The sequence below is a fragment of the Lycorma delicatula genome, chromosome 12, assembly GCF_047948215.1.
Source record: "Lycorma delicatula isolate Av1 chromosome 12, ASM4794821v1, whole genome shotgun sequence".
Taxonomy (NCBI): Eukaryota; Metazoa; Arthropoda; class Insecta; order Hemiptera; family Fulgoridae; genus Lycorma; species Lycorma delicatula.
Genome location: NC_134466.1, coordinates 64,960,856 through 64,978,491, shown reverse-complemented (window position 1 = coordinate 64,978,491; position 17,636 = coordinate 64,960,856). Strand labels below are relative to the sequence as shown.

Sequence of the window (17,636 nt, the reverse complement as noted above, 5' to 3'; positions counted from 1 at the left end):
AGCTCTTGTTAGTATTAAAAACGGTGATGTTAGTGTTAATCCTAATTCAACAACTGGAAAACCACAGCCAGACCTCCATTGCAGCCAAACATACAAAATAAATTATGTGCTGGTTGCTCTACGTTTACCAATAGTGAAATTTTTATTGTTGGTGAAATCGGATGAGATAAACATCCCTCGACACATTTAATGTTTCCTGTGTTACACACTTTTATTCCTTGACCTTCTCTTTTACAGCCATTTACTCCGAGTTTGTACTCTTATCAGAAGTTAATGAATATGATTTTAAAGGATCAATCTTTTTACAATGATATGGCAAACAATTCTAGAGCCAGTCGATTTCAGGTGATTATCTCTCCCGTTCTTTATTGCAGGAAATATAGAAAATAAATAATTATTTTTATAAAAAGATATTGGTTATTCGTTAGAAAAAAAAAAATTTTATCTTAATTTAGGTCTAATAAAAAACAATATTTCTTTGAGGAAGAAAGTCTCAGATAACCAAAATTTGTTTAAGTTAATTCAATTAATTGTGATGTAAACTGATATGGTTTTTTGTTTTTTTTTTGTTTCAGGTTTTATAGGTTATAGAAAAATATTAAAATAATGCTTAACAAAACAGGTAGTTTATTTCTTCAAACTGCACTTTATCTTGCCAATTTAAATCCAAAAATTGAACATACAAACTTTTTCAATAGAACTGAAGCGATTCATAGATCTGCTGATGATATAGTGATTAACACCATTTATAACGTTGAAAAAGGCACAGGTAAAATACTTACACTAGTAGTAATGTAAGAGTGCTTGCAACTGTGTTACCCATATAAAACTTAGTAGTTTTTTCCACGACACTGTTGAATACCAAAATTTATTTATTTGTTTTATTATTATTTTTATTTTAATAATGTTGCTGTAGGAAATTAGGAAAAAAAGTAGTTTATTACTAAATAAATGATACAAGATGTTATTTTTTATTCATATAATGATAGGATTTATTTTATTTAAACTGCTGTATTAAATAGTCCTGAGTATTTTTTCATAAGATAGTATGCAGTAAACATTTTACTGTTAAGCATTTCTCCTCTCACTAGGCTGAATATTTTTAATGTTTAATAAAAAATAAACTGGAAAATGTAACATCTATAATTTCTTGATAAAAAAAGAAAGAAAAAAAAGGTGACATCCAACATGAGATTCATATAATGAATATTTTCAATTCTGGCAAATGTGTAAAATTGCATTGACTCTAATACTGATTATCATGTACGTACAATATAAATTGTGCTTTATTAAAAAGTAAAATAAAAGAGAAAAATTATTAATTAAATTATAAAATGAACAAATGAGAAAAGTATGATTCACAAATAAAATGTTTTTGGAAGAGTCAGAAAATTACATTTAACTATTCATTCATCTATCATCCTCCATGAGCACACCTATATTGGTTACACTGTATACAAGTTTATGATTATTTTTTTATTATTTGCAGACATTTTTTATTATAGCCTTTTTCGATTACTCCTACTAATCACTCTCTGACAAAGTCATCCTCCAGTCTCCTCCTTGCCTCTTTATCATAAACCCTCTGCTTGTTGATTTTGGGAGTCCCTTTAATTTCTTTATATCATTGATCTTCCTCCTAACTGAATCAGTTGTTGTGGATACCAGTCCAACATCAAAGCTGTCCAACAGCCATCCTTTCTTCTTGCAACATGCTGTGCCTGCTACCACGTTAGATGTTTTATATACCCCAGCACATCTGTTATTCTTGTAATAGATTTAATACTGGTTGTTGTCTCTATTCAGTTCCATCATAGTTCTTTCCATTCCTCGTTGCGCTGATATTCATTTTCTCTTTATGGCATTGCTGAATGTCCATACTTTGCCATAAGTAAGTACCGGTATGACACATTGATCAAATAGATTTTTTTGTCACAAGCATTGTGGACTTGAAAATCGTTGAGTTACATCTAAATACTCTCCACCCCAATTTTATACTTCTTAGGACTTCCGGAAGTACTGAGCTATTCAGTTTGAGTTGTCCCATGTATATTCTTTAATACTTTCCAATTCATTGACCTCCACTGTAATTCTTTCATGAGTTACCCATTGAATATATCTTTGTTTTTGAAGAGTTAATCTGGAGGCCATCCTCTTAACAGACTGCAACACCAAGATCATTCATGAGCATTTGCAATCCAATTCTTTTATGAGATGTAGAATGTCCCTTTTAGTTTTAACAATTTGGCGTTCCCAGTTACAGCAAACAGTTGTCTTTTCTCCAACAGAAGTCTCTGTTTAACCTTTCTGTAGCCTTCCTTATTCTTGATAACTGTCCTCACAAGTTTTTCATTATAGTTCTTGATGTCTTCTTTAATTCATTTTCTAATAGTCTTACAAACTTCAGTATATTCAGCGGCATTTTGGTTCAGCTTTTTCTTTTCTGTAAAACTTCTTTAGTGCTTCAGAAAATTTTTCTTTCTGGCTCGGTTTGATGGTCCCAGCAATTTATTTTTCTGTTAACGTAAATAACTCGGCTAAACTTATCATTAGAAATTATTCTTTTCGAAAGCAATATTTGGAATTGTTCTTGCTTTTCCTCTAAAAACTGAAAGTTGATCATTTCCTGTTTCTTCTCAGTTAGTTTCTTTCCTTCAAGTTAAACATCTTGAAAAATTTTGGCTCTTACTGGTCTGTGGTTGCTACCTGTGGTGTCAAATTTATTTAACACAAGTACATCTTGGTTAATGTGCTGTAGGTTACACTGTATAAAACTGATCTCTTAAGATAGATTTTAAAGAGTTGTCATAAATGCTTTTTAAAGAAAGTGTTCATAATGTACTTATTAGAAGATTCAGCAAATTGAACAAATCTTTCGCCTCTTTCATTATTCAATCCCAAGCTAAATTTGCCTACTATTCTTATTATCATGTTGCCTGGTATCCATTTTTGTATTACAATTCCCCGTAATTCTAAAGTAACAATTCTTTCCCCTGTCCAGATGCCTAGTAATCTTTTCATGTACTGCCACAACTTCTTCATTTTCATGACTCCTTATTGGTATATATGCGTGTGTTATCAGTAGTTTGAAACATTCTTTTAATTGGAGTTCAAGCCCAACCAGATGATCTGAAACAGCCTCTATTTTATTGACCCTATCCTTAATATTATTGTTATTCAGAAATCCAGCACTGTTTCTATTTACATTAGAATTTCCTATTTGGTAAAGCATATTACCAGACTGTAACTGCAGGTAATTTCTATCTCACCGTCGAACTTCTCTCAATCCAAAAATATTCCATTTAATATTTCTCAACTCTTCCTCTAGTTTCTTCAATCGCATTTTGTTGCTTAATCAGTGGATTTTTAAGTACAGATCCATAAATTCCTGTTTCTTTCCGCTTTTCTTTTGGCTGGTACTGCAGTATGACCCTTCTGGAGATCCGAATGTGGGTCTAGTCCAGAACGTTTTACTTCAGTAACATCCATCATGATTAACAATAATTGAAGGTTGAGCAAGCATAATTGTCGCACTTGCTCAAAACGGATTGGCTATACGGGACGGAGTTCTAGGATATTTATTGGTGTGATAAGGGAAACGAGATAATAGGAAGGATTAATGGGCTGGATGGTCAACAGACAGTCGCTCCTTCAGCCATCTTTTACAATAAGTGGCAGGTACTCCAAGACAGTTTATGAATGCCCCACAGATCAGAAGGGCCTGTATATGTGTTGTAACCTGTTAATTTATATTATTCATCATATATATATATATATATATGTATATCAATGATATATGATGCGATAAGGATTGTATTAAATAGATTTAGTGTAATGAGATATTTTACCTAATATGATTCAGTTGAGTCAAGAACTTGTCAGCCTATCCTGTATGTCTTATCTTACCTAAGTATCATACAGTATTACATTTATTCGATTCGTATGAAATTTCCGAGGAGATTTAAATTTAAATTCATTCTTTTTCAAGAAAGAATCATTTTTGCATTTTCTAAAATTGTACAGAGGTACTTAAAATAATCATGATCTTATGTCATTTTCTGTATTTTTAATTCCTTGTATGAAGTAAAGGAAGTATTGTGATCACAAAAAATTTAGGTTTTCAGATTTTAATGGATTATCCATTTTCACCATCCCTGAATCTATTTTGACTAGTTGTGGTGTGACATCTGTACGTATGTATGTAACCCGCATAACTCAAAAACGATTAGCTGTAGGGTGTTGACATTTTGGATTTAGGACTGTTGTAACATCCAGTTGTGACCTCCCCTTTTGATTGTAATCTCCTGAACCAAAAAAGCTCAAAATCCAAAAATATTTGAATTTTGGACTTTTATTAACTGCAGTAATAAGCCCTCATTGAGCAATTTTTAACGCTGTATCATAAGTGGTACTTATTTTTATTGGTTCCATAGTTATAGCCAAATAAAATTTTAATTAATGAAATATTGGATTTTACAGGGGAAGGCACATCGGTTCGAATCAGACTTCTTCTCCTTCTTTTTTAATTTAAATATATTGATTAGTAATTATAATCCTCTGATTGTAAAAAAAATCTTTATGATAAACAATTCAATAATAACAATAAAAAAATGAAAATATATCAGAAATTATTAATAAAATAAAATTTTATGTACTTTTTATTTTAAAAAAATGTGTGTATGTAATCTGATAGGTGTAAAAAAGTCATGTAGTGTCCACATTAGATTTTTTTTTCTATAATATTGCCTACACATATACTTTGACTTGAAGTTGTAGTGTCATATCTATTAAGCAAATATGTTCTGAAATTTATTTTTCATAACTAATAATTGAGTAAAATAATTAATGTAAAAATTGTTCATTTAAAAAAAAATATATTTATTGTTTTTTTATGTAGATGTTGCTGCAAAATGCTACGGTGAATTGGGTTGTTATTCAATAAATCCACCGTGGACAGATATATCACGTCCAGTGTCTCAATATCCTGAATCTCCAGAAAAAGTAAAACCAAAGTATTGTCTTTATACTAGACATAATAAACACTTTTGTCAAGAACTTATTTATTCAGATTCTAAGACAATATATCGATCATTTCTTGTACCAACTCATAAAGTTTATTTTATTGCTCATGGATTTCTTGAAAATGCAGATCGTAATTGGATTCGGGTAAGATTTTATAATAAAATTAAGTGTAGTTTATGCACATAAATATTTTATAATATTAGTTTCTTTTTATTCTATTGAACTAAGTATATTTCTTGTATGCTTTTGGTGGTATCCAAAAGGTTTTGGATTCAAAACTTACATCATTTGACATGTAGCAAAAATGTATTTTTTCATCATTAAAAAATAGTGGAGATTGTAGTAATTGTCTAGTTCCATAGTTGTTTTCCAGTTGAGTCTTTAGATTTTTTACCTATTATTTTTAACAGTAAGATAGTCTATTAAATTCTTGAAATTTCAAAAACTTTTCTACTTACTAATCAAATAATAAAAAATCTGTTGAACATTTCCTTTACACGTACTATAAATATACACAATCTATTCTATATAATATGAGTCTGAAGTCAAGTTTGTATATATTTGGGTAATAAATATATGATTCGTTCTGTACACTAGAAGTGTAAGAATATTCTACTTGTTATTAGACAACAAGCTACTTTTATTAAAGTAGCCTAAAAAATTTGGTTTGAAAAAGAAAATTTTAAATGAGATAAGTGAGTATGTTAATATATTGTATTTATAAAAGAATAGATCCCAATTGAATTATAATAAAAGCTATTAAATTTAGCTTATAACAGATCACGTGATAAGCATTACCCAGCAAGCAATTATAAGTAAATCAGTATATTTGTGAGTTCATTGTTTCCATCTTCCAGTTATTATACTTTGAAAAATTATGAAAAAATATTGTTTATATATTTTTATCAGTTTTGGGCTATATTTGATTTATTACTTGTGAACATTTTTATATATAATTTTAAATTTTATAGGAAAATCCATGTTTGTCATTTTATTAAGTTTATATTCATTAGTGTTTCAACACTAGTTGGTTCTTTATAACTACTTTAGGCATAGTTAACTGTTTTTATTTAGCATTGTGCCATTTCAGGGTGTATGAACTTTAGAGACAGAACTTAACATCTAGCCGGTATATAGTATCAAATCATTTATGTTTGGCATCAGTACTAATTCTTGCTTTATCTCATAGCTGTATAAAGGTTACTGGGAAAGTTTTGCAGCATGACGGAACAGATCATCATAGACTGTTATAAATTTGCAAGTGTTTAGACAGGATTCAACCTGCACTGTAGTTGCTGTAGTCACTCCCTCAGTGTTATTTGATTTTTAGCTGTGTAAATGAAAATAGATAGTGATGTGGTTGTGGTCAAAACTGAATACCAAGCACTTTTGCATGTGGGTTAAGGGTTGATCAGTGTTTAGAAGAAATAACTCCTGTGCTTGGAGAGGATTGTCCTTGTCATACAGCAATATTTAGGTAATACTGAGGGTTTGAAAGAGGAAATTTTGGTCTTGAGGATGCTGTAAGGTCAGGTCGGCCATCTTTATCTGTGACCAAGATATTCAAATGATGACTGAAAATGGTTTGTTTATTTTATTTAGCTTCATTCACGTATTTCACATTTCACTCCATATATATATATATATATATGGTTCATGCACTTGATGTATAAGTGCCCTATTAGGCAATTGGTGTTTTATAATTTTACTGAAAAATTATTTTTTTCTAAAAAATGATATGTTTTATTTTATTGCTATTGTGTTTTTTATTATATGTATTGTATTTAAATTATGACTTGTGTGTACTTTATAACATGCTGCCTACTGTCCTTTGGGGTCTTAGGTGTTATACAATAGTAGAAATAAAATTAAAAAAAAAATATATATATATATATATATATATAAAGAATTATTACCTATTAATTTTTTTTTAGTAGTTTAATTAACATTTATATTAATGTGAAATATTAAAACAGACATGTAAAGTGTCTTAAAATAGTAGAAGAGATAAGATTTACATTGAGAATGTACCAAAAGGTTAAACACTTCCAAAGTGATAGTTAATGTTATTAAGAGAAAAATGGTAGAGTACTTTGCAATGTGGTGAGACTTACAGAGAAATATTTATTTTCTTGTCGGAGTAGGAGGAAGCTCTACAAGCTGCTGCCTGCCTGCACAGACAGCAGTGTTGGGTTCTAACCAACTAAAACCCCTCCCCCTTATATAGCATGCCCTGATACCTCTCTTTCATTATTACTCAGAGGCGTGCTGCACTCTCACAGGATACCTGTGGGTTGTTTGAAGAGTCCTGAACACATCAAAAGCAGTGATGACTCCTTCAGGTCCCCAACTACCTCCTCACCCATGCTATCGCCTCACCACCCAGCCCAATAGAATTGACACTGCTGCCATTCTGCAGTTCTTTTGGTCTGTTGCCATTTCTTGCGCATTTTTGTTAGCAGTATTTTTCTGCTTATATTTGTATTTGCCTTCCAGGAGCACTCATTCTTCAGCAAGCCCTCTAACAAGTTGGTAATGGTCAGCTTTCCAGTGACAACTGTGCATCAATGTTGCTCCTCAGCCCACCTGTCGCATTTGAAGTAGGTGGGCCTGACTATGACCTCAAGACCGCAGTAGACAAACTTGGTATTTTCTCATCTTTTCCTGCTTTCCAGATAGGTGTTAAAGGCGTCATGTCTGATCAAGAAGAGATGGGTGAGCCAAAAATTAACCTCCCATATTCCCAATTGACCCATCATTTTATGTTAGGGTGGATGAGGCCTCATCCCACCTTTCCTGCCACCTCTTTAACAGAATGTCCCTGCCAGGGACATTCAGGATACCCCTCCATCTATTGACTTTCTTGTGATCCATTAGGGGTGCATCAGCAACCACGAAAGCTGGATCGCTGGATACTGTCCTGTATGTGGAGGCGACCGCAGCACCATCCTCCTTTGTATCCTGTTAACTGCTTTTCTGCACCTTGAATAACTCACTGCACAGTGCCACACTGGAGCTACGTACTCAACTATGCATTCCACCACAGTGGCCAGTTTTCGTTTTGACGGCCTTGGTCCTCCTACATTTCTCATGTCTTGTGAGCTGTAAAGTTACTTTCTTGGCCTTCTCAATTTTGAGGACATGGACCATAAAGGTCCTTCTTCTGTGTAGACATACACCCAGGTATTTAACAAATGCTACTAGGTGTATGACCAGTTTGCCTATTTGGACAACCATACGAGGAAGCTTTTCCCTGCCAGCTGGAATGAGGACTTCGGTCTTCTCCACAGTTTACTTCAGCCCTTTAACCTCCAGCCATGCCCTTGCCATTTCAGCAGATCTATTGGTCTTCATCATTAGTCTACAAGGTAATATATTAGTAATTACTAGGGCTATGTCGTCCACAGACCCCACCTGTTCGACCCCTTCCAGCCATTCCAGCTTAAGAAGACCATCATATATGATATTTCATACGAGCGCTCCCAGTACTGAATCCTGCAGAACATCCCTCTCCATACAGAACTCGACCAGCCTGTCTTCCGCTATGCTGTGATTCTTCTGCCAGAGAGATAGATCTAAATCACTCTTCTTAAATAAGGTGATATGCCCCTCTCCTTTAGCTCCTGGAGGATTGGTGACCACTTTTTGCTATTAAATGCATTCCTGGTATCCAGAAATATGGCAGGAATGCAACCAATATACTAGGAATGGCAATCTCCTCATGTGCGTGGTGCCATGAACTGCATCTTCTATCAGAGTAGTGACCCTCATCAGGGCATCAATGATAGATCTTCCAGGTCAAATACGATACTGATGGTCAGACTGCCTGCCACAAGTTTCAAGCTCATTCTGTAGCCTCTCCGCCAACAAAGCCTCAATCAATTTGCTGAATGTGTTGGGGAGGCAAAGTGGCCAGTACCCAAACGGGTCTCTGTCCTTACGACCAGGCTTCTTCAGCAAGACTAGGGAAAATCATGGAAAACCAAGTCAAAGAAAATTGCACGTTTAAGGAATTTAAGACAGTGGTTTTCCAGCTCTTTATTCTGGCCAACTGTAGACAAAGTTACAGTTGCGTAGATGATTGTCGGTGTTTGATAGTGGATATGATGTACAAAAAAAAAAAAGGTTGTCACACATCACATGTAATAATTATACTATTGTGATGGTAATATTCTGACAACTCTGTGCAATCATTTTTTGTTCATCACATATTTAACTGTTAAAAATCTGTTTGTTTCCAATATTGCAGCTGTTTACACATCACATTGAGTCCATAAATCTTCCAAGTTCATGATACATTTCAATTTCTGCCATCCCTTTTGTCCATGAAAACCAAATTACACATTACAACTGTTCTTGTTTACAAAATGATAGAACAGTTGCCACTGTTGAACTACCTACAACATAGAATAGTGTGCTGGAAGTCAATAAGTAGTTCTCTCTTGTGGATGATATCTAAGAAGTGTCATTTAAGAACCGGCTTGTTATATGTAGTACATCTTCAATAATTGATAAGGGAAACATATTACTGACTCTACTTCATAATTTATGTTTAAAAAAGGTTTTATTTTTTCCTCCTTGCTTTGATCTCTGCGTGAAATTTAGCCAAACCGGTCGATGAATAAGATATCTTGCAACCAATTCAAGACAAAAATTTTTCATGGGATATGCTGTATTATTTATCTGGATAAAGAAGTAAAATATATTGTATGATAAAGTAGGATGAAAAAAGAGAGGACAAGTGAATACTTTTTTTGCTTGATGAATTAATTCATCACAGAGGTTTGAAGCTTGTGTTTGGGGATAAGAAAATAGAATTTTGTACAGTATGAAAAATACCATGAACGTAGGACCTCTGAATGAAAGGCCAAGATGCTACCACTCTGCTAAAGAGATTTGTGGAGACGCTCCTGAAAGCAACCAGATCGGTGAAAAGTTAGTGCTTATCTTTTTGTGAAATTGTGTCTGATGAGTTAAGAAATGAATCTGGTACATTTATAGGAGAAAATTTTTATGATCAAAAATTTAAGAGATATAAGATTAGGATATTAGGTGTTTTCGGACTCAAATTATTTTTTTATGTATTTGTCAATGTAGTTTTGCAGTTTATTTGTTGAATGACTAATTTGTGCCCTTTAGTGTTAGAGCGAGGTGTGGGGATTGTGATTTCATGAAATGATTAAATAATTGAGAGGACTAAAAATTAGTGTAAACAAGCAAAAATATGTTGGAAGAAGTCTACAACGAAGACAATAGCAAAGTTGAGTTAAACTTAACTGATGGAAAAGTCTATTGACGCATTTACATTGGTGGCATCCTGACCGAGAGTAAGACAACCTTGAGTAAATTCCATCAGGGCTAATAACAGAGGTGGTGGTGTGATGACTGCAATTGTAAGTTGATAATTCCTCTATGGGGATTGTCAGGATATGTATGTATGAGTAGGGAACAAATGATTAATTGACTGTTGATGACCTTACTGTTTTACTCATTTTTTTTAATGTTTCAGAAACTTACAGCAGAATTATTAGCAAATAATGATGTCAATGTTATAACTGTTGATTGGGGATTTGGGTCCAGTCCTCCGTACACACAAGCAGTTGCTAATATTCGGTTAGTCGGAACAATAACAGCACTTTTAATTAATACAATGAGTGTAAGTTTTATATAATTATATATTTATCTTATTTGAATATTTAGTAGGTTGTAATAAAGTTATAATGAACTAATTAATAGATGTAGTAGAGCTTAATTGTAGTTATTAAAAACTAATCTTTTACATTAAAAAATGAAAGAAATTACTGTGCAACAACCTTAGATACTATTAACTGATAGCAACTATTAAATGATAGCTGATGTAAAGTGCCATATACTGAACTGCAAGATTTTACAGAAGTTTTATAAATTTAAATGGGATCATTGTCTAAACATTTCAAAAATTTTACCAGTATATTTATGTAAGTGAGTTAAGTGTGTTTAAAAAATCAAGTACACAGTTGAATTTTTATAGAGAACATTTTAATGTAAATTAGATGCATTTAAAATAGAATTCTGATCTATATTTCTTCAGTTAAAAGAAATTTAAAGTTTTATTGAGATTGTGAACAACACATGAAATAGGTTACTTCACCAAATTGGGATCGGTTTTAATTGATTGTGTAATAAATAGTACATCTCAGCCAAAATAGTCTATCAGTGTCTAATAAATCTCCAGTTTTTAAAAACTGAAGAATTTCACTTGATGGACTTGCATATTTATCCATTTTAAAATTGAAATGGAAGCATATTTACAAAACATAAAAAAAAAAAATAGTTTACAGTAAACAACACCATCACCATCTGTATATGAAATGATTGATATGACTCTCAAAATATCTAATTAAGTTAAGTAATCATGAAAAATAAGCTTAAAATTTCTGTTATTGATTATTTATTATATTCTTTTTAATAGGAAAGAGATATGACAGTATGTTTACCTAATATATTAATGATTATAATCTATGTAATTGCATATGTAGGATGTTATTTACCAATTAATTTTCAATCTTGATGAGAAGAAATTTATTTTAGAATCAATCACGCTAAGCTTATAATGTTGTTTATAATTAGTTTACATTTTTTACAAATTTTTAAAATTTACCTGTCATGTACCACAACTTTATTAATTTTGTAAGATAAAAAGTGAAATTAAGTTTTTTTTAAATGTTTCATTATTAAGAAAACATTTAAATTAATACATAGTTATGTGTAATATTAACACAATGTTAATATTTTTTAAATTTTCAAAAAAAATTTGTGAGTGATCAAAAAATGGATTACACTGTTCAGTTATAGTTAAAGAATGAAAGATTCTTTGATAGTTAAAATTCACGTACAAATTTAATTATTTTAGAATTAAGGGCTAACTGAACATGGAAACTAGCAGATGGTAATGGTATTTTTACACTAAATTAATTACAGTTAAAAACTGATTAAAAAACAGTTATTTAAAATAAATATTTACCCTATGAACTTTATCTGTTAACTGAATGTACTTCCTCTTTTCCTTAATGCAGAATATACTTTATGGGTGGCTATCACAGGGTTTTTTATTGTCTATGAAGGATGTAATTAACTATTTCCCAAATTCCTAACTCTCATTAATCATGTATCTCATGGCAGTAATCTAATGAAACCTTACCTCCAGGATTCATACTGTTCTTCCTTCAACAGTTTTCAAATTTCTCTCATTCTTTATTTTCAATATTCTTTCAAGGATTTTCAGTATGCAGAGGTAACATTAACAGAACTGATAATTAGTTTTGTTTTCTAAATTCTGTTTAATTAATTTAAATCATTTAAATTAAATTTAAGAAAGTTTATTTGAAGAAACATTATTGGTTTAAGCATGATGCTTACAGTAATGTGATGCATTAAATACTGCATGATAATTATTAATAAATAAACAATAAATCTTTATAAAAATAGTCTTTATAAAAATCCATTTTTATTTTTTTTTTATATAGACTAAAGTTGGAGTGCAGCCAGAATTCTGTCATGTGATTGGTCACAGTTTAGGTGCTCATTTGGCTGGTTATGTTGGTAATATTCTTCAGACAAAGTTTAATCGAAAACTTGGCCGTATTACAGGTAAGTGATATAAATCAATATAATAATTATTTGTTATATTATGGTCTGAGAAAAATTAAAAAAACATTGACAAAAGTACATAGAGAAACTGTCTGTAATTGAGTAACAAACTGGACAAAGATATTTTGCGAAATGAGACTGATCTTGAGGCAGAGGAGATCAGATCAACAATACTAAGAATTCAACTTAGCACTAAAAGAGTTAAAAGATAATAAAGCTCCAGGAAAAGATGATATCACTGGAGAAATTTTAAAGGCCGTAGGATTTGTGGCCAAGGATCTAAATTTTAAAACAACACACATGATATGTATACCCAAAAGCAACACTATATAGAAATGTGAAAGCCACAGGACTGTGAGCCTCATATCACTGACCTCAGAAATACTAGCAAGAGTTATTTGCCATCTATGAAATATAAGATAGATGAAACCTTGTAGGAGGATCAGTTTGGTTTTAGGAGAAATCAAGGAACAGAAAAGGCTGTACCAATCCTTAGGATAATATTAGAAGAAACACTTGGACTTTACAAAAATTATTATAGATTTTATTGACATTGAAAAGGTTTTTGATAATGTGGACTAGAACATCATGTTCAAATTGCTTAGAGATGCAAGAACGGACTTTAGGAACCAAAGAATAATTTTGCAACTATACTAGAATCAGAAGATTCTCATAGGCCAACACAGGTTGCAAGCAAAGATTTCCAAAGGTGTGAGACAAGGCTGGGGCTTATCACCTCTACCGTTCAATCTATACGTAGAATTTGCAATAAAAGAATTTCAGAAACCAGCAAGAATGATATAGGAGTGAATGTAGAATACTTTAAAACAATCCATTTTGCAGATGACATTGATTACTGTGATGTAGTGAAGATGAACTATAAGATGCAATCCATCATATGATAGGATAAATATGGTATGAAGATAAATAAACAACAAACCAAAATCATGAAGTGCTTAAGATAAGGGAAAGAAAAGGGTCGGGTATCGCTATTTAGGGAACTGTATACAACGGATGGCAGAAGTACATCTGACATGAAAAGTAGAATAGTACCAGCAAAAGAAGAATTTTTCAACAAGAAAAGCCTACTGACATCTAAAAGTGTCTCTCTCTCAAAATGGGAAAATATTCTGACCCCTGTAGGCAAAGATACCTGCTTTGTGACGATCCCGGTTGCCACACCACCCCCTCCATTCCTAGCCCTGATGGACATTACCGGAGGTTGTCTTTTAGACCCATTAAACCTGATAACAAACAGTTACCAGTTTGGCCTCTGTCAGGATGCCACCGATGCAAATGCCTTGGCATACATTTCCATCAGTGCTATTTATACCTCAGAGACTTGGACTATAAGGACAACAGGAAGGAAGAGGTTTGAGGCCTTCGAGATGTAGTGCTGGAGAAGGATGTTGAAGCTACCTTGGAAAGAGAATGCAGTGAATGAAGAAGTACTATTCTGAGTAGGGGAAAGAGGACATTGCTAAGATCAATAGTGAAGAGGAGGAATAGTATGGTCAGTCATCTACTATGTCACTCAAGCTGGTTCACCACTTTTCTGGAGGGAAATATAGAAGGTTGCAAAGGAAGAGGGAGATAGATGAAGTAAAGGTAGGAAGATCATACAAGGAAGTCAAGAGATTGGCTCTAGGGAGGAAGGAACTGCAGACCCATCAACCTCGGTTCAGGAAAGAAAGAAGATATTATGCTAATGTGTTAATCACATTAGCATGTTTTGAATCAGAAGTTGGTAAAGTGAAGAATATTGAGAATAAATCTCAATATATGAGGCTGGAAACTGGTGGACTGTAAATTTTGTGCAACACATACAGACCTTAAAATGCCTTATATATGTATTCTGTTCGAAAATCCATATAGCTGGAAATTTTGCAACACAATAATACTAGGTCACATCTCAATGAAAGCAACTGCAGAAAATTGAAATTTGAACCTATTTCAAACCCTTCATACTTTCCAGATTTGATTCCCAGTTGAATTTTCACTTCTTTCAGCAATTAAAGAGGAATATTAAGGGTATTGATTTCATCACGGATGATGAAGCTAAAGAGCGCAGTGAGATAGTCGTGGATCAAGGAAAGACTGCCAGCATTCTTCATTAATGGAATGAGAAAACTGGTTCACCAAAATATTAATTTTGTAGTGTTCAGTATTATAAATTTATAATTATTATTTTTTTTATCAATTTTTCATTTATTTATAATTAATTATTATTGTTATTTTATATGTAATATTTCCTTGTTTTCTATTGATAATGATTAACATTATAAATAGCCATTTAGTTTTAGATTTAAGTCAGTTTTTTTAAACAGTCTCCGCGTTTCCTTATTTTCCAATTTAATACTACTGATATCTTTTATTTTCACACTTGTTTACCTGTAATGCCTGTAATGTTATGCTTACTTACCATTTATTAGGAGCTCTGTTGCACTTAGAAAATTTATTATTAGCTTTACATAGTACTCTATAAATCTCTTTTTATATGATCTGATGATTTTACCAATAAAGATTAATAATAATTATATAAATACCAGTTAGGTTAAATTCATCAACTTATGATGAAAACAATTACAGAATTTATTAATGGTTTTTCTTTAGGTCTAAATGCAATGATATATTTATTTTTATATAAAAAAAAAATATGTTTAGTTACTCGCAGATTGAATTTGAATATTTATAAATACACATATTTCTTTTTTATTTACAGTTAGTAAATTTGTTTTATTAATTAAATTATTTTTAGTTATGGTTTTTATAACATTAATTTCTGTATTTAATTAAACTATTACATTGCATATGAACTCTGCGGATTAAATTATTATTATTATTGTTTATCTTGTTTATCCATGGATTATTGGAATATTTACAAAATTTTCATAACTTTAGCTGTTTTATATCAGCTTAATTATAATTTGGTAGTTTATTGAAATTTATATCATAGATTACCTTGAATTTTTATATCGTGTTATTTTTACTGTAATTATTATTGAGTAATATACTTTTTACAGGTTTAGACCCAGCTGAACCTCATTTTAGTAAAACTGATCCCATAGTTCGTTTGGATCCAACAGATGCTAATTTTGTTGATATAATTCATACTGATGCTACACCATTTATTGAAGGAGGTAAAGATTTTTTTGGTCATATATTATTAAAATATTTTTGCTGGAATACTGTTTTTATATTATATGAGGGTCATTCTATAATTAAAAGAGACAACTTACTAAAAAATTAATATTTATTCAACGGCAATGAAAGTAATGCTACTTTTCAACATAATCCTGGCTACTTTTAGGCACTTGTCCCATCTTTTTGTGAACTTTCTTATTCCAATAGTAAATAATTATTCACCTTGTTGTCCGAGCTATTCTTGATCTGTTCATTGTTAACAGTTATTGGGATAATTGTAACGATTGGGACCGGTGGATGTAACACCACCAGTGAACTAACTTTTGAATAGCCTCCTGTGACTTTTGAGTGGTATGGGTGCCAGGAATTATTGTCTAGAAGAATACATTTTGAGAGAGAACCAGGACATTTCCTCCTTAGTGTGGGTTTCATAGTTTCAAGTGTTACAATAGTACTCATGATCATAGTTCCCTCAAAGCTGCACAATAATTTTAGAGGTATTTACAATAAATTGCACAGAGAAACTTATTTCCTGCTCATATACAATTGGCTATTTTAAATATGTCAGGTATACTGAATGACATTTATTTGAGACTATGGAGTAGCATACACCATGACTTTCATACGAGAGTGTATAACTACTATTCACAATAAAAACATTCTGTTCAGTTATCAGCAGTTCATCACACAAAAAACAGTAATGTTTATGAATGATGGAGCCAGTGTTATGCTCGGGAAGAAAAATGCAGTAGTAGCTATTATCAAAAGAGAAATGTCATGTTTAACTGAACACTATAGTGCATAGGGAAGATTTAGGATTAGATGATGCATGGAAAAAGTATCTGTTATGCGGGAATAAAAAATTTGATTACAACTGTGTACACAATGTTTTACCTAAAAAAATTTTGAAGAATTGCTCAAGCGTTAGAACATGATGTTATATCATTTAAACTATTAAATGGTCATCCAGGTATTTTGCAGTTGGTGCTTTTGTAAAAAATTATGATACAATAATTGAGTATAGTATAAGTCAGATAGCAAAATGCAATGACCCCATTTACAATAATTGAGTATAGTATAAGTCAGATAGCAAAATACAATGACCCCATTTGTAAATATTGTTAAAAAATTCTGATTAATTCACAATATCAGGTAGCAATATTTGCTCTGAAAGATATATTAGATGAGCTTACATCCTTATGCAAATATCTACAAAAAAGTGATTTAACAGTTATTGATGCTTATCAGTATGTAAAAATTACAGTTAAATAACGGAGAAATCAATATTTGGGACACAAAATATTACTGGAATTTCAAATGATACTGACACATCAGCTATAATTCGATTTATGAACGTGTATGTTCACTTAGAGAGCAGATTTCCAGACGAAGAATTAAAAGTTCGGCAAGCATTTGATAATGAAATTATTATAAATCAGGAAATTATTTTGATTTTTGAAAGCAAAATATACTACAGCTTTCCAAATTATTCTGAGTTTATGGCAAATAAAAACTTGATATAGATCAAATACGGAACAAATATTAAGAATTGAAATTTACAATTCTTGAGAAAACTAACTAGGATTGTTCAAGACTTTTAGCGATACATTAATCGTTGTTCAAACTAACTCTGAACCTTTCCTTTCTATATAACATTATGGGAATTTTTCAAGCACCCAGCACAGACTGCAAACGTGGATTTTCTGCTATGAATTCTTTAAAAACAAAATATAGAACAGTCTTGAAAATGAACACTTGGGTGACCTTATGAGAGAATTAGATTACATTTAGTCAGTGTCATTTCTAAGAGGTAGAAGAAAAAGTTTAAAATGTTAAGAAAA

General features: G+C 31.7%; 1 protein-coding gene across 2 annotated transcripts in view; it reads left to right on the top strand.

Moving 5' to 3' along the window:
* Window positions 1-17,636, top strand: part of LOC142333063 (pancreatic lipase-related protein 2-like) — a 51,819-nt gene that overhangs the window by 19,931 nt on the left and 14,252 nt on the right. For both annotated transcript variants that reach the window (XM_075379884.1, XM_075379883.1), the window contains exons 2-6: window positions 576-769; window positions 4,898-5,166; window positions 10,532-10,678; window positions 12,528-12,651; window positions 15,675-15,791. In XM_075379884.1, the coding sequence (XP_075235999.1) occupies window positions 607-769; window positions 4,898-5,166; window positions 10,532-10,678; window positions 12,528-12,651; window positions 15,675-15,791 (820 nt within the window). In that variant the 5' untranslated portion in view covers window positions 576-606. The remainder of the gene's footprint in view (window positions 1-575; window positions 770-4,897; window positions 5,167-10,531; window positions 10,679-12,527; window positions 12,652-15,674; window positions 15,792-17,636) is intronic.